The sequence below is a fragment of the Orcinus orca genome, chromosome 7 (assembly GCF_937001465.1).
Source record: "Orcinus orca chromosome 7, mOrcOrc1.1, whole genome shotgun sequence".
NCBI lineage: Eukaryota > Metazoa > Chordata > Mammalia > Artiodactyla > Delphinidae > Orcinus > Orcinus orca.
In genome coordinates this window covers 60,624,192-60,648,543 of record NC_064565.1, presented here as the reverse complement: position 1 = coordinate 60,648,543, position 24,352 = coordinate 60,624,192, and the positions used below count along the sequence as shown (strand labels likewise).

General features: G+C 42.0%; 1 protein-coding gene and 1 long non-coding RNA gene across 5 annotated transcripts in view; one reads left to right on the top strand and one right to left on the bottom strand.

The window, feature by feature from the left end:
* PDK1 (pyruvate dehydrogenase kinase 1) overlaps nt 1-10,375 on the bottom strand; it is a 34,174-nt gene extending 23,799 nt beyond the window's left edge. For 2 of the 4 annotated variants that reach the window (XR_004482056.2, XM_004267311.4), the window contains exons 1-6: nt 9,888-10,365; nt 7,968-8,109; nt 5,197-5,268; nt 2,755-2,939; nt 2,346-2,441; nt 1,250-1,327 (exon numbers count right to left, since the gene is read on the bottom strand). Coding sequence is in view for 3 of the 4 variants with exons in the window: in XM_004267311.4 (XP_004267359.1) it covers nt 1,250-1,327; nt 2,346-2,441; nt 2,755-2,939; nt 5,197-5,268; nt 7,968-8,109; nt 9,888-10,089 (775 nt within the window). In the remaining variant the exon portion in view is untranslated. Of the gene's footprint in view, nt 1-1,249; nt 1,328-2,345; nt 2,442-2,754; nt 2,940-5,196; nt 5,269-7,967; nt 8,110-9,314; nt 9,443-9,887 lie in introns of those variants that run through there. The other 2 variants (XM_033423583.2, XM_049712279.1) reach the window with 2 other exon arrangements.
* LOC125964997 (uncharacterized) lies at nt 10,054-15,733 on the top strand. Its single transcript, XR_007478413.1, has 2 exons — nt 10,054-10,155; nt 10,573-15,733. It is a non-coding gene; the product is annotated as an uncharacterized LOC125964997 (long non-coding RNA).
* The last annotated feature ends 8,619 nt before the right edge of the window (nt 15,734-24,352 follow it).

The following is a 24,352-nucleotide window of genomic DNA, read 5'->3' as shown; positions in this document are numbered from 1 at the left end:
ACAGTCCTGCACTCACTCTTGCAATCCTGCATAATGATCTACCAACCCATCTTCCCATTCTTGTCTACAACGGTGAGTCTGTTTAAGACACTCAGCCTTAAGGTCGGAATTTTACCTTCCAAAAAGAAGTGTTAAAGTCTACTTGGTCCAACCCACATAAATACATTATTTCTTTAAAAAGCCATTTTTTAATTGTTTCACCCAGGTGGAACGTTTTGTTTTATTTTAGGCACTTCAACGGATATAGATCTGAATAAAAACTTTGAGCTAGCATCAATTTATCAAGGACTACTAATTCTACATTCAAACATTTAATAGGAGCCCAGCTGGGGGTAGAGGGCAGAGTCTCCATACCTTAGAATTCTAATTCAGCCAATAAACTGGACTCCCCACTGAATACTGTCCCTTGGAAACATGGACAGTACATCTGGAAACTGCCCACAGCAGTTCAGGTTCCCAAACTATCACTTGTGCATTGTGGTTCTTATTTACTGAATGGTACCATATGGCTTTAGAAAACCAGGCAATTCTATTTTCAATGGGGCAACTTCCTCCACTGCCCTCCCACTCTAAGGTCCAGAATACAACTCAGTAAAGCCTATTTAATTTCATTCTTCTTAAAGGGTGATTTTAACTTAGGAAATGTTTGTCCCTCTATCAAACTACCCTACCTCAAGGAAAAACAGGGAGACTCATCAATCTCCTTCCAAGGCATCTAAACCTTTTGTGTCCAAAAGGCACTAGTCAGGGTGAAAAGAAGACCATCAGAAATAATCAGATTCTCATATAGATGAGCATCCTTCTTTCCTCTTTTACATCTCCAGTCTTTTTACTTCCTCAACAATAAAAAATGGTTTACAACTCAGGAAATAGAAATCTTAAAGGGTAAACCATACATTACTGAAGTACATATAAAAGTCAGATGTAATTTTCTCAGCATCACTTTTTTCTATGACTAACCAGAAAATCAAAAATAAGCAAAGAATCAATATTATCAATTAAAAATAAGGAAAACGGGGAAGAAAAAGCCAAAATGTCTTTCAGAAAGGATCCAACTAAATTAAAAAATATATATATATGTACACACACATAAATACATATATTTTTAACATGATTTGCTCTCCCTCAGTTTTCATATCCAATGAAGAAGTTGATGAAAAGTTCTTTTAATTAAAACAAATCTAAATTCTTATCATTCCTTCTCTGGTAATCATAACACTAATCATTAAGGAAAAGGCATCAGGCTTACCATTTAGTTCTTCAAGTTCTAGTTCGGGAGAGTTAATATAATACAAATCACACAGACGCCTAGCATTTTCATAGCCATCTAGTGTGAATCAAAACAAAAAAGTCATTAAATAAATTTACTTCTGTTTCATGCATTAAGATGGCAATAGTATATAGACAAAAGAAATTTTAAAACTTTCTATAGAAAAAAATATACTTTAATAATCTTAGTTTGGGGAAGGTCTTTTTTAAGTACGACATGACAAAGCCTAAAGGCCAGAAAGGAAAAAATGACAGATATGATCACAAAAAATTAAAATATCTGTATGGGAAAAGACACCATAAACAAAGTAAAAAGAAAACCAGAAGGCTGAAGAAACTATTTACAATACAGATAACAAAAATTTAGAGTTGTAAGGGTTTAGGGAATAGCCACTCTCATTCATTGATACGTTTTTGGAGGTATCAAAATTTGAAATGCACTTTAAATATTTTTGATTCTAGGAATCTTGCCTTCTAAAATACTAGCAAAAGTCAGCACATATCTAAGGATGTCCACTGCAGTACTGTTGGTGATAGAAAATTTAAAACAACCGAAATAGGCATCAATAGGAGATGGATTAATACATTCTGATACATCCGTAACAGCCATTCAATAACCTGGTGTATATCCATATGTACTGCACATGGTACAATGTCTGTAAACTTGTAGAAAAATATACACAAAGTACCCCATTTTCCAAAAACAACAAACAATATAAGACCAACAGTTATGTATGTGTGCAAGTATAGATGGTACCAACACAAAAAAGTGTGGAAAGATGCAAACCAAACTATTACGAATTATGGCTCCAATATAGGGAATTAGAAAGAGGGGAGGAGGAAATATTTTGAAGTCAACAGATAGCCTCATAATATCACCACACTCTAACAAAACACTGTATCAACAAAACATTCGTCCTATTCATAGTGCACAGTTAGCATTATAAAGTTATATTCAAACCCATACGTTCCCTCCTAACATTTTATCTCATAATATAAATAATTATTTTAATAGCAAGAAAAATAATACTCAATTTTGATTTTTTCATTTTTTCTGAAAGGAGAAAGGTACTTACCTTTAATAACTTCAACCACATTGCAGTTTGGATTTATGCTTCCAATGTGTTTTCGATGAGACAGGCTTCCTTTGCCTTTTCCACCAAATAATAAAGCTATCAAAAAATAAAAAACAAATAAAATAAGCTAAAATACCTAATGCCCCTGTCCAGATTTGAATACTGTTTCTCTAATGGGTAGCAAACAGTAGAACAAGTATTTTCCTTAAACATAAACATAGTATTTTACATAATGTTAAACATAAAAACTCAATTTAAAAAAAGCTCCTTTGTACGGCAGTCTATTTGCTTTTCTTAATACGTGAAAAAGTAAAATTAAATGTTCTCCCTAAAAGGAAGTTTTCTAAATAAATTTAAAATATACCAACACATCTTATTTAGCTTCTTCTCTTGACTTGCAGACACTTACAGTGCTGATTGAGTAACATTCTAATTGAAATGCGACTCATGTAGAAACGATCCAAAAAGTACTGAACGTTCTGGCTGGTGACAGGATCCACCCCGAAGCTCTCCTTGTATTCAATCACACCCTGAGCCATCGTGGGAATCACGTCATTGTGTCGGTTCCTGATCCGTATCACAGTATCTGTAAAGCTAAACAAACCCGTCTGTTAAAACAGCCAAATATTTTGGCAAGTGAATGGGATACTAAAATCTAAGTTTACTCAATAATACTAGGCAAGGAAGCCCTAATTCAGTAAAAGAAGCATCGGTGCATGTTTTCTTACACTTATTTAAATATATTTCAGATGATAAAATATACCACGTCTATGGAGATGTTAAGAAATTCCAAAATAGAACTTGTGAGATGTAATTATTTTCTTGGAACTCCTAAAAGTAACACGGCCACAAAACACAATCCTACAAATGTGAAGGGTTTTCTTTAACCATTATTAACTAAGATTATCTGAGCACTTGCTATGAGGATGGATCCAGGGACATTCAGCATAAGGGAAGACAGAGCACTTGCTTCTAGGGAACACATGCTCTGTAAGGAATGAAGATGAATGAGCCAATAAAGGCTGTCTGTTTTGGAACTATTCCCCAGGTTCAAAAAGAGAAAGGGCCACTTAGAAAAGTAGAAAAGAATTCTAAGTCCATTCATCCAATGAGTTTAAAAAAAAATGGGAGAAGAAAAGGTAAATGTTGTGTTCAAAGAAAAATCATCAAGCCATCCAGTCTTCCCATTTCTATCATTCGGAAGACATTATTGCATGGTTAATTTAAAGAACTAAATAAAAGAGGAAAGAAGTCTTAGTTATGAAGTAACAAAATCCATCTTGTAATATACCCGTAAGAATTTACACTTCCGAATGAATGCTTTCTCATTCAAAGTCATCATCTTGAATGCTATTAACCTATTCCAATGATGCTCTCACTACTCAAAACATTTTTGGAATTCCTAGCTTGTAATTCGTTTCAAAACCAAACTGTTAATCCAAAATACAAACAACAAAACTCCTCAAAAACAACAATCAACTCATCATTTCTAGTCACTCCTTAATCATTTATTTCACGTCTCTCTATCTTGTCAAAACCAAAACCTGCAGTATTCTGCCTGGCTGCTCACCTTAGTTTTTAAAATTCAGCTCTGAATAACTTTTCCCAGAAGGTTCTACAGCATAATGTTTACTTTTAAGTAAGACTGAGTGGGTCCAAATCCATTTGCTATCTCTGTGACCTTAATGCTATCTTATGTTACTTAACCTCTTTGTGCACAGATAGTATTACCTCAGTAGAGTTATTTTAAAGATTAAATGACATCATCTGTGTAAACTATGCTGCATACCTAGACACAGAGTAAATTCCTGATGTTATTTTCAGACCAAAATCAGGTTTAAAAAGTGAAATGTTGCTATCACCTTTAAAGACAGTAAATAAAAAATGTGCGGGCTTCCCTGGTGGCGCAGTGGTTGAGAGTCCACCTGCCGATGCAGGGGACACGGGTTCGTGCCCCGGTCCGGGAAGATCCCACATGCCGTGGAGCGGCTGGGCCCGTGAGCCATGGCCGCTGAGCCTGCGCGTCCGGAGCCCGTTGCTCCGCAACGGGAGAGGCCACAACAGTGAGAGGCCCGCATACCGCAAAAAAAAAAAAAAAAAAAAAATGTGTAATGCACTCGAAGGACAACAAAAGAGGTAGTCTTTAAGTTCTGAGCAACATTCACTGGAATAAGCAGGTAACTTGCCTTAGGGGACTATGGGGCTTATTAGTCCTGGTATGTTGATTATTAAACAGGTCACATTACTTACACTGTCTCACAGACCACTGGTCATAAACTAGAGACCCATAGACAAGTTTTTGTAGGCCTTCAGTGTCTGTTAAAAATTTAATTAGTTTCCAATCTTTCAAAATTAAGAGATTTTACTTTAAAAAAAACTAGACTTGCAGTTTTTCTTACACACACACACACACAGATCAGATGATCTGGGCAGTGTTTCTGCTCAGCAATGATCAGCGGAGCTGAGATGGCTGTCCTTTAGAAGCATACACTCTCAGGGTCAAGAGTCCTCACCAGCCCCCTATCATCCAAGTGGTACTGAGGCCACATCTACATTTCCATATTGGTCATCCCATTTGAATTGTATCTTTCTTTACACTAGAGTTAAGAGGAACATGAAGATTTTCTTATGCCCAGCCCAATTTACGAACTTATGTTACCTGATTGGCCTGTATGGGCTGCTATAGACACATATACCACCATATGTTCTAGAGTAGTGGGAAACTAAAAGTTAATCAATTTTCCTAAAGTGACCCAACAGCAGGTATAAGCTCAATACCTTTACATTTTTTATATGATGTTCAAACAGTATAAAAATTGTGTTCAGAATAGGGTCAAAACTGTGTACTTACTCATAAATAGTTTTAGCATCTTCAGCACTTTTGTCCTTAAAATCAAGAAGCTCCTGAAGACTCTGGATATACCTAAAATGCAAATCAACCCCTAGTAAAGCTGTTCTTTTACATTTTGAAACTTTAATATTGTGAAAATGTTCAAAAGGCATTTTTAACATTTCTTAATTTTTAATTAATTTTTAACAAATTATGGTTGAAGTAGGATTTTTATACCCATTCACATTCAAGCAAAGTGCCTGACAATAATTAGAAGAAGGTACATGTTTTCTCCTAAAAGCTTAGGTTAAATTTGATTTAAGAATTTTAAGATTTCCTACTTTTTTTTTTTAAGTTCTATACTCTAAGATAGTTTTTAAATTTCTTAAAATTACCACTGTACCTTACAGTATAAATACTGACTTATGAGAACTGAGTCTGTCACCAATAGCCATATGATATTGGGCAAATGACTTAACTTGTCTTAGTCTCAGTAAAATGTGGATGCCAGCCTACCTTGGTCTAAGAGTCTAACTTAAATGCCTCTGCTTTAAAAACTTAATTTTAGATGTTTGTGTCCAGTCAACAGATGTTTATTGAAAGTTTACAATCTAACACGTGGTTCTTTTAAACAACTGAACAAAAACACAAAAGTCATGAAAATGCAGGTTTTTAATTTACCAAACAATTCAAGGGAGCAAATCACCTGGTAAAGGAGCAAAATGAGGGAAGCCAAATGACTCTCTGAAGGTCATGCTGAGGAGCACAGTGGTAGTGCAGCGCCAGAGCCAAAACACCTACCATTCAATGACCATCAGTAGTGTAAGGTCTGCTTTGGCTGGATCTAAAACTGCCATAACTTAGCAGGCACCCAGGGGCAATGAAAGTGTTTTAAAAATCTGTAAATCCACATGTTGGTTTGGAAAGTTGTTTCTGACAAGCAATATGCCTTACTGCATGCCAACACATTCCAAAGTCAAGTGATTCTGATGTCTACTGTTATGACTTAACACTTACTTTTCTCTTTATTGGCAAGAACAATTACGCTCTTTATTCAAGAGATACTGAAACCAAGCAGGACCCTGTGGGGCTCCTGGGCATGGAAGCCTTTCCATGTCCCCTGTTTCTTGTTTGTAGGGAATAGACTCCAGCCTCCACAACCTTCCCTGAGTTCCAAAGGGCAGGTCCAAACAGTTGGTAATCAGGGAAGGGAGGGGATGCAGAGACAAGGCAGGAGCAGCCAAGAAACAACAGTGCAGCCTTGGGGCAGGTCCTGGTTCCACCTCAAGGGAGATACATAACAATATCTTTGAGCTTTTTTACAGAACTAAAACCCCCAACAAATGGAATATGTTAGCATTCTTTAATCCAGAGAAGGTCACAGTTTGATAACCTCAGGAAGCTCATCAGGAGACCACCTGAGGCCAGATGAAAGGACTGCAGGCCCTGCACACCCTCATCCTTATCAGCAAACCCTGCCCTTGAACCACTGCTATAATCACCAAATCTCCCTGTGTTGGGACACAGTTTTTCAGGGCATGAGCCCGCTGTGTCCCGCTTTGCCTGGCAAAGCAATAAGCTATTCTTTCCTACTTCTCCCAAAACTCTTGTCTTCAAGATTTGATTCGGCACCAGTGCACAGAGGCCGAGTTTTTGGCATCAAATTTACAACACTTACAATGTGTTAGGCACAGATAAGATTTCAAAATGCAGCATATTCTATTTTTAATGAATTCAAAACAAAACAAAACAGGAATAAGCCTCCATAGAAAATTGTATGTCCCCCTTCCATCAGAGTTCCTCTTACTTAAACCACATTTCTAACTGTTACATTCTTGGACTACATGGCATCTAATTATCATTTATGTAGCAGTCATACTTCTTTCACTTATTTTAAAAAAGTGACATTAGATCAGCTTCTCCCAAAACTATAATGCCTACAACAGGAAAGCTAGGATCTCCACAAATCATAATTGGGAAATGTCTTGCAGCTCAATTTTTTCCATTTAAGACTGAAATCTGGCAAACTCTTTTGTTTGAAATCTATAGTGCTTAAGAGAATAACACTTGTAATAGCATTAACAAGAAAGGCTGTACACAGGTGGCCACACATGTGTGCACACTTTTAATACCTCTACTGTCATTTTTAAAGGAGAGATCATAGTTTCTACACAATTCTAATAACTTCTAATTGTCTTTAAATGGTAGAATAAAGATTTTAACTTTTGTGATTTATAAAAATATACTTCACTAAAATAAATTCAGTTTATAAAAAATATTTACACCCTTTAATACATTTTATTAATCTGACCACAGCACGGGGCAGTAGAAACAAACAAATCTGAGTTTGACTCCCAGCTCCACCACGACTGGTGCTGCCTTGGGCAAAGGACTTAATCTGTAGGTGCCTCAGTTTTCTCATCTATAAAATGGAGGTAATCATGCCTACTGGGCAGGGTTATTGAAGGGATTAAAGGTAATGTACATAAATCCCTAACTATCAACATACAGTAGATATTTTTATTACATTATAAAATAACATCCCTGCAGATTTAATAACACAAATCTGAAATATAGTGTTTGTATTTCTGTGCAGTTCTGATTGTTTTTTTCAAAACCAAAAAGTAGTACAGTCCAGGATTCAGGGGATAAACCCAGATACATCCAAACAAAGGAGGAGGAATGCTGCCACTACCTTAAGATTCCACTGAAGAGTAAAAAAGTATTTGCTTTAACTCCGGGTAAAGTCTACAACTCTATGGAAATTGCAGACTCAAGACAGGCAATCTTACCAGCTTTGCACCAATTGAACTGATGGTGTCCTGAGAAGATTATCTGGAAGAAGACTTATTTCTTTCATTATATTTGCCAATCTCACAGGCAACTCTTGCCGCAGAAACATAAATGAGGTCTTTTCACAAGCATTCACAGATCCTGAAACCAAACAGTGGGAACAGCAGTGAGTGAAGGCCATAAGGCAGGGAGAAACACAGAGGGAGTTATTTGGCAAGTGGTAGCATCACCATATGACAGGGCAAGGAAGAGGAGGCAAGGGACAAGATAGCCTGAATGACCTTCCAACTCCCACCCTTCCAACCACACTGTACAGCAGCAATGAGGATACTTTCTTATCTCCATTACTCACATCTCCCATCTTAGAACTAAGACGACCTAAGCAAGCCTAAGCAAGTCACAGGGTCTAATTAACGTAGGACCTGCAAAAACCTATCCTATATAACCTGTTGTTGCTATCATTAAAAAAATCTGTTTCTTAACTCTAGGTTTATGAGAAGAACCTCTCTAAGAAACAGTGGAAATTCTGACATGTTCACAGGAAGATGCATTGATTCCACGCAGAACTACTATACTAATTGCCATAAGCAAAGAGTAAATGTACAAGAGTCTTTCAGGCAACAGAAAGCAAAAAATACCAATGCCTGTTCAGCAACCATCTTCAAGCTTCTCCCCCAGCAGGTCCTATTCAATTGTTTGATTCCTGGAAAGCAACCTGCTTCCTCCTCCACTTCTATCTCCTTTGCTAAGCAGAACAGCTGTAGAATCTCCTTTGGCAAGCAGTTTCATTTAAAGTTAAACTAAAAAGCCCTGTTATTTCAGTAATGCATTTTAAACTCACTGATTTAATCTTGCTGTTTTAGCAAGAGACATCCTTAGCAAAAACTAGATTGTCAATAGCAGGAATTATTGTATTAAAACATTTTCCTGTGAAAGTTTAATGGCATACTTGGGAACAAGGCCAAATTCACCCCTTAATCACACTAGAGTCATTTTAAAGTAAAAACAAAAACCAAGAGCTCCGAGCCAAACAAAATTGCCACTGTAAACCACAAGTTCAAGATACCAAAAGATACCATGGTGGTATCTTTCAAGCCACTAGTGATCCGTTAGTGACCAAACAGCACTCAAAATGCAGAAGATAACTTTGCCTACTCAAAGTTTTGACTTTATTAGTTTCCCCCGTTTCCCCTTAGCGCCCCCATATGAGAAGGCAAAGTTAAATGCCTGACTTTGAAATTCCTCTGCAGCCTTTCTAGAGAAAACCAGGAAGCACCCATCCGAGAAAGGCGAAAGTCGATAGTCACTTTGGTAAACAAACCCCACATCATATTGTACTCACGCACTTTACACGTGCTCCAGAGTTTGTTGTTGACGAAATGAATGTGACATTGGTGGAAACTCCTAAGCCAGTGGCAAGGAAAACATTCTCTGAAACACTGGGCCAGTTATAACCTGCTTCTCCTATCAGCACGCCACTTTTATGCAATCATCATATGCAAAACTAAGCATTTATCAGCACTCTGCAGAATCCCAACGCGACTCCCGGAGGTGTCAGCACACTCGCTTCCCACCGGAGCTGCGCTCTTCCGCAACGGCCAGGCTGCGAGCGCGGAGGTGCACACGGGCGCTGAAAAGCGACGGGTCATTCCGCCCTCGGCCCCGGGTTTGTTTTTCAACAATACACGGCAAAAAAAAAAAACCCACACGCTTCCAGTTATCTCGCCTGCCCCTGCACCTGAGCAGAAAGATCCATCCGCGAGAAAGGAAGGAGGCGCCTAAGGCGCCCGGGGAGAGACGTTGAGTGGGGCGCTCAGAAAACAAGAGGGCGTCCGCGCGGGCCGGGCCCGGCCGGGGTCAGCGGCCGCAGCTCCCGTCTGGGGCTGCGCAGGAAGGCCCGAGGTCCGGGCCGCACTCACCGAAGTCCAGGAACTGCTTCATGGAGAGCGGGGACGGTGAGAAGCGCGCGTAGAAGTCCACTTGGCCCGGAACGCCGCGTTCGGGCGCCGGGCCGGAGCCCGAGTCCGAGGTGAGGCTGCGGCTGACGTTGGGGCGGGCGGCGCGCAGCCCGGGGCCCGGACCGGCCGAGGCGGCTCCGCGCAGCAGCCGCGCCAGCCTCATGCTGAGCCCCGCCGGAGGAGCCGGAGCCCCCGGCGCCAGGTCGCCGCTCCGCGGCTCGTCCGGGTGGTACGTGAGGGACGTGGCGGCCTCGGGGGCGGGGAGCCGCTGTCACCGCCGCGGCCACCGCCCCCTTCGCCGGAGCCCGGCCCCTCCCGCGCCGCTGGGCGGGGCCCTGGGGGGGAGGAGGCGGGGAGCGCGCGCCGGGCCGCCCCCGGGTCAGAGTCCGGCCCCACGCGCTGCGGGGCGGGGCCCGGAGAGCGGCAGGGCGGGCGCGTGCGCCTGGAGGCCCGGCGCTGTTTAGTGCGCCCTCCCACGCCCTTTGGGAACAAAACCCACCTTCCTGCTTCCCCCGCCCTTCCAGCCTCAGACGAAAGGCTCAAGGGCGGGGCCTGGCTCAAGGGCTCCGCTTCCAGGCGCCACGGTGTCCTGCTGTGAGCGTGTTCCAGAAACCCTCCTCTGTGATGCAAGCCCAGTATTTTACAGGGGAGGAAACTGAAACCCAACGAGTTTCAGGAGCAGACCGTTGCCAAACAGTGGGACAAAAGTACGAATGGTGATCACTGCAGAGTGTGGCCCTAAATAATAGCACAACGACCGCCGTCCCAGGAGAAGAGAATTGGCAGCCCAACTTGAAGCGTTATCTACAGGCATTCTCGGCCTGGGCAGCAGTGTATTAAAAAAGGCTCCCTCCACTCCGATTGCCCTTCTCTCTGTCCTCTTAGCGTCACAGTTTGGTTGCCCCATCCTTTCCAGGTTTCTAAATATAAGACTAAATGTAATATAAGACTAGAGAATTTCTAATTTTGATTCAATCCCTTAGAGTTGCAAAGGCTGAGTCACAGTGAAAATTACCACTGTCCCTTCTCTCCACTGCTACTTCCCCATATTATCGAACCACAGTGCTTTATATTGTCCTAGATGCAACAAAAGTACTTTTCCATGGGTGTGTAGTTTATCAATTTTATTGTATAATTTATTATACAATAAAAAGTTTATATGTATAGATACACATATATACGTATATATGTGTATATATATCCAGCAGTTACTGGTATAGAATAATTCATTTCTCCATATGGTCAGTTCTTGAGTTGTATAAAGAATGAGATGAGGACTTCCCTGGTGGCACAGTGGTTAAGAATCCGCCTGCCAATGTAGGGGTCACGGGTTCAATCCCTGGTCCGGGAAGATCCCACATGCCGCGGAGCAACTAAGCCCGTGCGCCACAACTACTGAGTCTGTGCTCTAGAGCCCACGAGCCACAACTACCGAAGCCAGTGCGCCTAGAGCCCACGCTGTGCATCGAGAAAAGCCACCGCAACGAGCCCATGCACCGCAACGAAGAATAGCCCCCACTCTCCACAACTAGAGAAAGCCCGTACGCAGTAACAAAGACCCAACGCAGCCATAAATAAATAAATAAATTTATTTTTAAAAAAAGAATGGGGCTTCCCTGGTGGTGCAGTGGTTGACAGTCCGCCTGCCGATGCAGGGGACACGAGTTCGTGCCTCGGTCCGGGAAGATCCCACATGCCGCGGAGTGGCTGGGCCCGTGAGCCATGGCCGCTGAGCCTGCGCGTCCGGAGCCTGTGCTCCGCAACGGGAGAGGCCACAGCGGTGAGAGGTCCACGTACCGCCAAAAAAAAAAAAAAATAAGTAGGATGGTCTGAGGCCTGGGGAAAGATGAATGGAGGTAAGGCGGTGAAGTAACCCGTGTTCTGCGCATGCGCAACTGAGCTACGTGCTTTTTCATGGGATGCTTGTTCAGAAAATGGAGGGGTTAGTGTGATCTGAGGGTGGAGTGTTTTGGCCTTCTGATGTCAAAAGGTCATCTATCCAACACTGCAGAAGGCCCAGTTGAATAGTTGGCAGTCTCGACCAGTATGAACTGGGCAAGACTAGCTCCATGTTCCTGAAAAACAGCTTTTGAAACCGTTACTATAGTGATCCATACGTCAGAGGTGTTACCTATAGGGGGCGGTTAAAGGAGTCTTGTGATGTATTGTCTAAGCTATGTGAAGCTTGAAGGGTGTGCAATTTGTAGGAACAGTTAAGGCAGGTTTGATCAGTGAAGGCAGGTTACATATGATTAAGCAAGTTATAGTTTAAGGGATCTGTTGACTGCCCTTGCTTTCATTATCCCACAGGTTTAGCTTGAGGGAGAACATTGACCACCTGGAAACAAGTGTAGGCAGTTGAGGGGATGGGGTGGAAGCAGGAAACATATTTTCCCAAAGTGGTGCCTCTAATAATTCTTTCAGGTATCTGTTAAAATGGTGGTTGTTATGATTTTGGTGACAATATCTTAGAGGAAGCAGTATGAACATGAGTATGAGATATGTAGAGAAAGTAATCAGGGGGTGGTATCTCTTTCATATGTTTGCTGCCCCATCAGCCATACTCTGTACCCTCCAAATGTGGCCTTCCTTCATCCATTCTATGAATATTTGTTGAATGCCTAGGTACCAGGTCATGTTCTAGGTGGCTGGGAATAAAGCCATGTGCAATTCAGATAGGATCCCTTTCACATATGCCTGCTTTTACAAAGCATATAATGCAAAGTCCAACATGGTAGAAGAATTTTACACGTTGTCTTCAAATATTAGCCTGCTCCGTAAAAGAAAGATTAGGTTTGTTCTGAGTGGCCCAGGAAGCAGATGGAAGACTTGTGGGTGGAAACTGTAGGGAGACAGATCTGACTCACACATGGAAAAACTTTGGTTACAGCCCTTTGACTGTGAAATGGGCAACCTTAGAGGAGGAGGGGGTTCTTGTCAATGACTGTTAGAGTCTGGAGGACAGCTTTCTAAGGACACTGTGGGGAGGATGATTAGGAAGCAATGTGGTGCTATGAAAAGAGACTGGATTCTGGTGTCAAATCCTGGCTCTTTCGTGAACTGGCTATGTGGCCTTGGGTGAGTTACTTAACCTCTCTGAGCCTCAGCCTCCTTACCTAAAAAGGGGGTATAATATCTGTCTCACTGGGGGTGACTGTAACATAGATAGTTTAGCCATCTGTGTTAGCACAATGCCCAGGACATACTAAACACTCAAATGCCCTCTATTTTTTTTTTTTATCATTACTGGTGGTTTTTTAAAGTTATTTCCTTATTACGGTTTGATCAGAACCACTCACATACATGTTTTGCATGAAGCCAACTTTACCAAAGATTTGGTAGAAAACAATTTACAATGGAATATTAGCCATCCTTAAAATAGTCCCTCAACTACTCTGTGATTCTGCTGCAGCCTCCAGTCGTTTTGCCGTCCTCCTTCTCCCCTTCCTTCCAGATCACTCCTTGAGCTCTAAATTCTTCTCACACTATCATGCACAGTTTTATTCAGCTTCCTCAGCCCTGATTTGCAACTGTGCTGTTTTCCACCTGAGCATGTCGAGGTGCTCAGCTGAACATTAACTGTGTGAAAGCACAAAGGCCGGGCAGAAAGCTTGAGATTTATCATATCAAGGTTCTTTCACCCAGAAACCAATCCAGCTTTTCTTTTCTCCAAAGTATATTCACCAAGCTTCCACCCAATATACAGAGAATGAGTATATAAAAATAGATTTAAAATTACATCAACTTTTCACTTCTTGGTCAGAGGCTTAGGGTCCAGAAACTGGAGAGAACATTAGATTTTTTTCAGGTATCTGTGAACATGACGGTTGTTAAGACTATAGTAAAAATATTTTAGAGGGAGCAATATAAGCATAAGACTGTAAGATACGGGATCAAAGGTAGAAAGTGATCAAAGGATGGTATCTCTTTTACGAACTTTTACCAAAGGGCTATGTTATTTAACTATGTACATATAAAGTATAACTGTAATGTAAGGCTCTATAAAAACCTTTATAGCAGACTTGGGCGGGATTCTCTAAATTCACTGAGATTTTATGATTCTTGTTGGACTGATTTGACTGAAAATCATGGAAACAAGCTGGACTATGTTCACCCTGTCTCCTTTACCCTCTGGCTTCATGGGGCTCAGAGGACAAGAGGAAAGTTATGACTATTTATTCTCCTGCCCCTTCCTGCTGGGCCATTATTTGCGTCCCTCTTAAGTGTGGCCACAGCTCCCTCCCCATGCCCAGTGAGCCCTAGAGGTGGTACCAGTTTCCTTCTTCTGTTAATTGGGGGTGCTTCACGATCCCTTTCTCTTTACTCTGCCCACACCTCTGTAAAGAGTCCCTTCACACACTCTTCTGTTTCCCCTTTGGGTACACTACCATTTCCTGTCCCAGAACCCTGATGCTTTACAAAGGTAACTTTCAAACAAAAGATAAAAAGCATGACTTTCATGCAACTACAAAATGAACAAATCATCACATTGTGTACGTTTAACATCTTATGATTTTATCAATTATACTTCAATAAAGCTGAAAAAATAAAATGAACACACCCAAATTTTAATTAACACATTCATTAAATGAGGGAATCAGAAAAAGTATTACAACCAGTTCAAAGGAGAAGCCAAAAAATAGGATTACAGAAACGAATTTGTAGAGGGCTGTAAAACTGGCTTTTCCCCTTAGGAGTCTGGAACCCTCCACCTCCACCTCCACCAGACAGAACGTATTTGCATGGATATAGGCAAGAATTATTTGCATTATCAGTTACCTACAATTTACATAGTTATAAATAGCTCAAAGGCAGTGAGTCAGAATCAGACACCCTAAGAAGTTGTGCTCCGATTAATGCATGGTATTTCACTGAGGCATGATTTTTCCCTACCTACATTTGCCTTCTTTCTTTAAGAAGGACCGTCATTCAAGTGATTACCTGTGCAGTGATGTGGAGGCCATCCTGTTCACCAGGACTTGTTTTAGAGAAATCCCCGTATTTATCTGGCGTAGGTATTTGATATGCTGCTGGAGTTGAGAGGGAGATCCCCAGGGAACGAGTAACAGAACAGCCCTGCAGGAAGCTAGGAGAGGAATCCACTCTGCAGAGCTCAGGAGGAGGGGAGGTGGCATTTGCAAAGGCTGTTTCACAATAAGAGCGCTCCCTGAACCCTCAGTAAAGCTCACTAGAAAAAGAAAAAGATGGTTGAGACTGGGTCTTTTGTGCCTTTGTGCAAATTGGTGAAAGGGGTGAATTTTGCATGAGAATTGGGGGCAGCATTTGCACTTGAGGAGCCTAAGCAGTGGTCAGGTTGAAGGGGACTCTGAGGTCGAAAACCCCTAAGAGTTTACAGACCTGACAGAACTCTGGACCTGGACAAACTGGAATTTGCCATTTGAGCTAATTCTGGGGGCAAGAAGTCTGCTGATGTCTGAATTATATATGCCATCAACACAGTTCAAGTTGTTCTCTTTAAAATTTTGTGGGGGGGGGAGGGCATCCAAATTTCTAGTTTCACCACCAATTTACCTTTATTTCTTTCATTTCTTTCCTTCTTAGGTTTCTAGCTGCCTAGTTCTGGGGTTCACTCATTCTGTAAATGTTTCTTTAGACATGCTGTGTCCTGGGCAGGAACTAGTTTAAGTTCTGGGGATACAGCATTGTACAAGACATCCAGGTCCCTGCTGTCATGGGGCTTCCATGATAAGGGGAAGAGACAGAGAATAAATATATAAGATTATCTCAGAGTGCTACAGGCTAGAACAATAATAGGCTAGTGTGTGTGTGTTGTATGGAGGCTGAGAGGGCCTTCAGAGGCCCTAAAAAAAAAGATGTTAATGTGACTCCTCCCACCATGAGCCTCAAAAAAACCAATCATTGCTACTGCAAGAAACAAAACAGAAAATCCCTAAGCTTGTTGGCCTTCATTCATTCATAATTCAGTGAAAAAGTCATTAGGTGAGACTTTGGATTATGATTGCTGTGATTCCCTCAAAACACATAGCTGGCTACGGTCATCACCTCAACTTGCAAATAACCGCGGGCAAGGCACAGAGTTAAGGCCGAGGCGCGAGTCTTTTGCTTCCTGGACACTGTCCTGTCCAGCCCCCTCCTCCACTCTCAGGAGATCACCTGAAAGGCTTTTTCAAAAGGTCCTTTTCCATTTGTTCTGCCTGTGGAGGTGCCCCCACTGTCTGTCAGGAAACTATAACTTAAGATTCTGTAAAAAGCCTGGATCTACAGCCATGTCCTCTTCAGAACAATGTGAGTTGCCATATTTCACTGATACTTAGAATTTTTTTTTTTCACATTTTAACACTTCACAAATCAATAAGGTCTTACAATTCCCATCAGAACAGGTGTTGACATTGCCTATGTTTTTGATCATCAAAACTTGCAGACTGGGTATCAGCTGTCTGGAAGAAAATCCTGAAGAGTAAAGCGCCCTCTTAAGAAATGCTGCAGGGCTTCCCTGGTGGCGCAGTGGTTGAGAGTCCGCCTGCCGATGCAGGGGACGCGGGTTCGTGCCCCGGTCCGGGAGGATCCCACATGCCGCGGAGCGGCTGGGCCCGTGAGCCATGGCCGCTGAGCCTGCGCGTCCGGAGCCTGTGCTCCGCAACGGGAGAGGCCACAACAGTGAGAGGCCCTCGTACCGCAAAAAAAAAAACAAAAACAAATGCTGCATCACAATACTATTCTTTGGAAAAGACATTATTCTGAGCTAAAGGTTAATATAAAGAAGGTTATATTATAAAGGTTATAAGGTTATATTATAATAAAGGTTATATTATAAAGAAGGTTATAATATAAAGAAGTTCTTGGAGAATCTTAATTTATTTCACTTACTTTTTCCTATTATTATATGTACAAGGAATATGATTAAAATCTGTCTAAATGTATCTAGAGCTGTTACTAAGATAAAATTTTAAGGGATAAGAAAGCATTGTCATTGGCGACCTTTTAAAATTCTTACTAGGAGGAATATCAGGAGACAAACTGTCTCTAATGCAACTGGTAATTGGAATTGAGATAACCTGGGGAGGGTACAGGAAGCCAGAGACAATCCCTCACAGCAAAAATATTTAAGGCACGACAACAGTGGAAGCCAAAGAAAAAGCGCTTTCAAAAATAAGGGAGCATTCGATATTGTTAAATATTCTCCAGCAGTCAAGTAAAATGAGAACTGAGAAGTATGCTTTAGACTTAATAACCAAAAAGTTGGTGGTGGCTTTGGAACAAGTGGCTTCGTAAGAACAGTGATGAGGAAGTAGAGATGATAACTCTACTTATAAATAATAACTCTACTTGTAAATAAATACAGTCATTGGGAAGGACCACTGTGGAGTTGGTTTATTTATATATTTTACAATGGGAAAGTCTTGAGTATGTCTAGCTGCTGGAGGTGAGGAACTTATGAAGCAAGCTGGATATAAAGAAGAGGGAGAGCTTAAGTGCCTGAATAGGGTCCTGGAGGACTGGAAGCATTGCCTTAGATGGGAGGAGGGACACGTCTTTGATTGGGATGCGTTATCAGTATGTTTAAGAAATGTGTGGCATTGATATGGGCAGACCTGGGCTGGAATCAAGGCTCCACCACTTTCTAAATGTGTAACCTTGGCTAAGTTGCTCACTCTTACTAATGATTACAGCCATTTCTCTTTCTGTGGCATAGGCACTAACCAATGAAAGCAGTTATTTTAACAGAGAATGCTGAGGCCGTATAGCCTAGTGGAGAGAACATTGTGTGTTAAATCAGACCAGGGCTCAAATCTAGTCAGGAAATTGAGAAAATCCTTATACGATAATTTGCATTTTGTGTGTGTGTGAAGCAGGAGGTATAGTGTGCTTGAAGCTAAAGGGAAAGGTGGGAGAAGCTCACTGGATAAACCATCTAAGGAAAGGAAATTCAGAATAACCGCGTCTTCTTTTGATAATCCTTCTAGAGATGCGTTAGGGTTGACGGATTTTACTTTGTATTAAGCAGGACTCTTGCAGACTCAAGTACAGAAAACCTAGTTCAAACTTCCTTAAATAAAAGACCATTTTTTTCTCAAGTCACTGAAAAACTCTTCGAGTGGTACATCCAAAGCATCAGTGTGTCCTGCCCTTCTCTTCCTCTTTCTTCCTCCCATATTTCAGCTCTGCTATTCTTGGTGTTGGGTTTCTTGTGAAGCTTCCCAAGGCTGACTCCCTGCATTATTTTAGAGATGGACAGAGTAGCAGCAGGCTTTAGTCCCTGATGGGCAAAAGCTCAGTAGTGAGCACCCCTCATTGCTCCAGAAAAGCACTAGGATTGACTCTGGCCAGGCTGGGGTCATGTTTCCAGCCCTGGAAACTGGAAGTAGGTGTGGAGAGGTGGTGGTACACACACACCTATACCTATCCAACATCAGGGACTGAATTAGAAGAAAGGGAAACAGCGGATTCTTTCATCTGAATTTGCTGGGCAGGTAAAGAAACAACACATTATTTCCATGTTCTGCAGACTGGTATTGTGTTTTCTTATGAAACACTGCGATTTAATGGAGACATTCAATCCATGAAATGTGACATTCCCTCACAGAATAATGATTTTTTTCTCTATTTTTATTCCCTTCATTTCCAGATTATTTAGGTCAGATAATGTGCATACACATTTCTACCCTCTTTTAGAGGAGATTGAGAAAAAAGAAACAAGATTCACCTTGATGTGACGTATATCTTGGAGAATCAGGTTGATCTTAAAAGCAATAAAAGTATCTTCAATCCAGCATTAGCTAGAAGAAGGCAGTTACATCCCCTCTATGTGTTTTCTTTTAATTTCCTAGATCTTTTACCATTTTCTTTGGGTGAGTGACCATATCAGTCGGAATTCAGGGCATAAAAATAGAAATCATTCTAGATATTGCTGGCATGAAGGGAATTAATTCAGGAAATTACATGTATACAAAATAGACTAAAGTAGGCTCTAGCCTGGGCCTCTGAGGATAATTTCTAGAACAATGACCCATCTGGGGATTTCTGGAAATTGAGGAGAAGACAAATACTTGTAGCTGCAATCCACGGTCAAAAACAGCAGAAAAGAGACCACCACCAGTCAATCCTTTCTGATACTTAAAGCTAGAAGACACTCAACACTGAACCTCCACAAGCGTGTTTGCCTGTACAAACACCCACTGAGTCTACCTTGCAGATCTCAAATGAAGGAATATAATTCATAGACTCTAATTCACGTGCAAAATCCCTAGCTGTAAGGGAGTCTGGAAAAGTATTTTTAGCTTTCCAGCCCTTCTAACTAGAAGAAGGGTGGAATAGAGGTTGGGCAAGCCAATCCACAGGTATCTACCACAATGGTCTTAGGCATCTTATTCATTTGTTTTCTGGCAGGAGTAGTTGGGTTGTTTGTGGTGGCAACAGGCAAAGGGAAACTGAAGAACTGTTGCTGCTTGAGAAAGGAAATGTAAATTCAAAAACTTAACTCTTAGAGTTAGCCTGACCCTTACTTCAGTCTTTTTGTTTTGTTACTGATTTAGAGAAGTCACTATAACCAGAACAACATATCACTGCTTCTGTGGGTCAGCCACCAGAACTGGCGGATTGCTCCCCATTCCGCTGTAATGGGATTTTGCTTCTAGCAGGGCAGGTGTCTTGAAGGCATGACCCGTAAGAGTAGCCTGAAACGAATGTTATCTATCCTGTCAAGACAGTGAAAGCTATAGACTCACATATAACAAATACTAAAATGTGCCCTGATTGCTCTTTATCCACAAGTCTGAGGACGTTAGGGGGTTGGAAATTGTATAAAGTGAGTAGACTGGTGTCTATTTCCTAGAGGCCTCCTAGGTTATAATACTGTGTACTCCATATACTGTTTTATAGATGAGGAAATTAAACCATTAGGTGTAAGTAAACTTGCCCAAGGTCACACAAGTAGGAAGTGGCAGAGAAGTAACCTGAACCTTGAATGAAGGTCGACTCCATAGACCCTTGCTGCCCAACGTGTAATCCGTGGACCAACGGCATTGCAGCACCTGGAGCTCGTTAGAAATGTTGACTCTCAGGCTCTTTTCCAGGCTGTCTGAAGCAGCACCTGCATCTTAAGATCCCTAGGTGATTCTCAGGCATGTGAAAGTGTGATGAGGACGGCTCTTAACCACGTTGTTGATTTAAGACTTCCTAACCAGGGTGGCTTTCTCAGTTTGGTAAGCGCCCTAGAAGTTGTTCCATCAGCAATTTGATGACACCATAGAATCAAACAGACCCCCAGTTTTCCTAGGGAAAAGTGCCCTTTTTTTTTTTTTGGACTTTAACAAGGTCTTTCAGTCAATGCATTGTGACATGTGCGAGGGAGAAATGGGAGTTGCTCCAACTGTCCTTCCAATGACAGACTTGGTCTAATGTAAGTGATGTAACTCAAGCATGAGATGGGCTCTGTGAGCACATCCTCTTCTGCATAGCAGTAAAGGTATAAGCAACAAAGCTACAACATGCCTTCCCATTACAGGAAACCAAAGAATCAATAGTGTGGGTGAAGAACTGAGGAAGGGTTCAAAAAAAAATAATCCTTTGTTTTTACACTCTTCCATTTCAGGAAAAAAAAAAAAAATCGAGAAGAATCAGTACATAGCAATTTCAAGATGCCTACAGACTGACTTTGTGCGCATGCTCCCACCCCAACCCGCATTCTGGTCATTGTATTAAGGGCCTGAAACAATTGAACACAGAAGTAAGGTCACTCTCGTTGTACAAAATGACCTATGTTGATAAGCAGTTTAAGAGTTAGGCTCCCAGTATTTTTTAGTTAGTTACGGGTACTTGGACTTGCAGATTATAGCTGTAACAGGTAAATCACAGGGTATAATAGACCTTGAAGAGTGAGGAAACGAAAGGTCAGCGACAGTTAAACTATGTTTCCCCATCTGTAAAATGAGGAAGTAGAACTAGATTTCCGTGCTTCCTTCCTATTTTAACATTTTATGAATCTACGTAACAAGTGTGATTATAAAAATAGCTAACATTTGGGCTTCCCTGGTGGCGCAGTGGTTGAGAGTCCGCCTGCCGATGCAGGGGACACGGGTTCGTGTCCCGGTCCGGGAAGATTCCACATGCCGCAGAGCAGCTGGGCCCGTGAACCATGGCCTCTGAGCCCGCGCGTCTGGAGCCTGTGCTCCGCAACGGGAGAGGCCACAACAGTGAGAGGCCCGCGTACCACAAAAAAAAAAAAAAAGCTAACATTTAGTGAGCACTTTCTGATCATCTCATTTATTCCTTATAAAAATCCACGAGATAGGTACTAAAATGAATCTTACTTTACAAATGGAGAAACTGGGGCACAGACAGGTCAGTCACTCACCGGGGTTATATTTCTAAGAGGGGAAGCTAATTCATACCCTGGCAGTCTGACTGCAACCTCACTCTTGTTCAATCACCTCCTACTTTATGGCAAATATGCCTCTAGCTTCCAAGCTCTCATTGCTTGGAAGCACCACACACAGAGATAAGGCATTTCCACACAGAGGGCGGACCCCTTGCCGTAAATATTCAGGCCGTCCAACGACCTCTATAGCAGCTCTCAACCTGAGCTACACTTTGTGTCACCTGGGGAGCCTTAAATAGCACTAATGCCTGGGGTCCCACCCTCAGAGATTCTGATAAAGTCAGTCTAACATGAGGTCTGGGCACTGGGACTTTTAAAAAATGTTTCTTAGGAATTCAAATAGGCAGCCCAGATTGAGAATGACTACTTCCAATTTTCCAGGAATGGGGTTTGTTCTGGAGGCAAGTTCTACCCACGCAGGACCAGGTACTGACCTTACGTGTCAACCGTTCATACCTTGATGCAAGATTTTTAATCTGCTACTTATGTAAATTTACCTGTGTTCGTCAGTACCATCTGTTATTTTAGATGAGCTTCCAATAAAAGGTCAGAGCCGGGCTTCCCTGGTGGCGCAGTGGTTAAGAATCCGCCTGCCAATGCAGGGGACAAGGGTTCAAGCCCTGGTCCAGGAAGATCCCACATGCCGCGGAGCAACTAAGCCCGTGCGCCACAACTACTGAGGGTACGCTCTAGAGCCCGCGAGCCACAACTACTGAAGCCTGAGCGCCTAGAGCCCGTGGTCCACAACGAGAGAAGCCACCGCAATGAGAAGCCTGCGCACCACCACAAAGCGTAGCTCCCGCTCACCGCAACTAGAGAAAGCCCGCGCGCAGCAACAAAGACCCAACACAGCCAAAAATAAATAAATAAATTTATATAAAAAAAAAAAGGTCAGAGCCCATGTCTTATTTGTTTGTGTATCCCCAGAGCCTAGTACCATCCTAGAAATTTTATTTCTAATTGGGAAAAAAATGATGAAACCACACCTAACCATCTCCATATTACAATCACAGGATCTGTTACAGTGACAATAACAGAATCTTAAATCTCACTTAAATCTATCTACTGGTTATTGTTGAACTGAATACTTATCTGCTAGGCTTCGAGATAGTAAAAGAAGCACACTCTGTCCCTGTAGTTTGAGATTTCTTGGGGATGTTCTCGAAGGATGAATAGTGTGTGAGAAATATTATCTAACCTCTGCTAATACGATATGTCTCTGCTTATTTCCATGACCCTGGCACAGGCAGCCTGACAGAGAGATGGTTCCAGGGTCAAGGCAAAGAGATTGAGGCACTTAAGCTTTGCTGACTGCTACAAAAATCGCACTTGTTTTCCTTCATACCAGTATAGCCATCGACCATTACCTGGTTAGCTTTTCCCTTTGTGGTGCCTGGTCTACCTTGCACTGTGCTAGACAAGTTTTCTCACTCTGACTTGTGTTTTACAGTTCACTTACCCATAGAGGATTTAACCAGGAATCCCTTTATAACACTTCCCTCCTAGATGGGTCTGTTGGTGGCACCTCTGCAGACCTGGCCTCAGCCACTAGCACACAGCACTCTCACAATCTAACAGCTGGGTCAGAGTCAGCAAAACCTGTTTTTTAAGGTACAAGAGAAAGAAAACTGTTACTTGCCATTTGACCATAATCAGGAACTAGTGGAGGAACAGATGCCCACTAGCTTCTCTGCAATAACCACTCTTCTGAAATCATTCTTCAGTTCATTTTCTCCATCTCTTTGAAGCTCAGTGCACGTGGTTGGACCACGGAAGTCCAACCAAAGGATGGACCACCCATCCTTTGGTCTCGAGGAACTGCCTTTAATCATTTACTTCATGCTACCCAAGCTGATCGAACAACCCTTCCACATTCCTGTTTTCTCAGCTCTAGGGATGTACTTATGTGGAAGCCAGCCACCTACAGCATTCCACTCTTTCCTCCTTTAAAACAAAACAGTCCGTCAGTCCCAGCCTGTCTTCCCACATTGTCCTTCTGTGGGCTAGGGTACTAGAGATGAGCTTCTTATTAAGATGTTTTCATTTAGGGTAGAAGGCTAGAACTTATCCTTACTTCCCTGGTCTGGACAACTTAAAGCATTCCCCACCGACATCTACCCCACATTCTAGAATATTCTGAACCACAAGGGCATAACATAAGCCATGACTGTGCGTGACGCACTGCGAGGTTGTAGCAATGACACGTCGGTGTTTGCAGACGGGTCCAAGGATCCCCTGTAATAATACCACTATCACTCCTAGGCGTCCCTGTATTTTATGAGAGGGGGAGAAGCGAATAGAATCACAGGAGTCATATAAAGCACTGCCAGTGACCTCCAGCCAAGAGCGTTTATGCCATAGCCCTAGACAGACCACAGTTACTGACACTCTTAACAGTTATGTTGATTATACATTATTGCAGTGATTTAAACCGGGTACACCCATAGGACTGTGGCTAATCAAGGGTCACAGCCACTGGCCTATCATTAAAAAGTGCCAATCACTCATTTCTTTGGGTGATAACATCTGTCTGATCTTCCAAGAACTAAGAAAGCTAAGACTTAACACGTTACACCAAGTACAATGGAAAACTATTACCTAAGAGCCTGGGCATGTAATACATTTTAGATTGGAAATTTATTCAGGCCAGGGCATGCTGTATTGTCTGGGCGCTCTATACATACCTTATATTTATTAAATTGTGATAATCCAGCTAGAGAGGTTTCATAAAATTGCTTAAATTTAAACGAAATCCATTGGTGAAGAAAATATTTTCTGACCTGTCAATTCTGCCAAATCAGTCCTTGGTGACCAGTACAATGAGTCATGTCACAGCTGGCCTGCTCTCACATCCAAGTGTGTTCTAAGAAGAAAGCAACTTAGCCATAAGAACTTTTCGCTTCATGCCATGGTATCATTGCTAAATGACGCATCATAAGCCTTTGAAGCAAATGAATCAACACATACAGACATCTCCCAATTTGTAGGTATCTCGAACAAACCACCTTTAAGATCATTTTCTTTTGAAAATATCCTCAACTGAACAGTAGAGCCAAAAGGGGGGGGA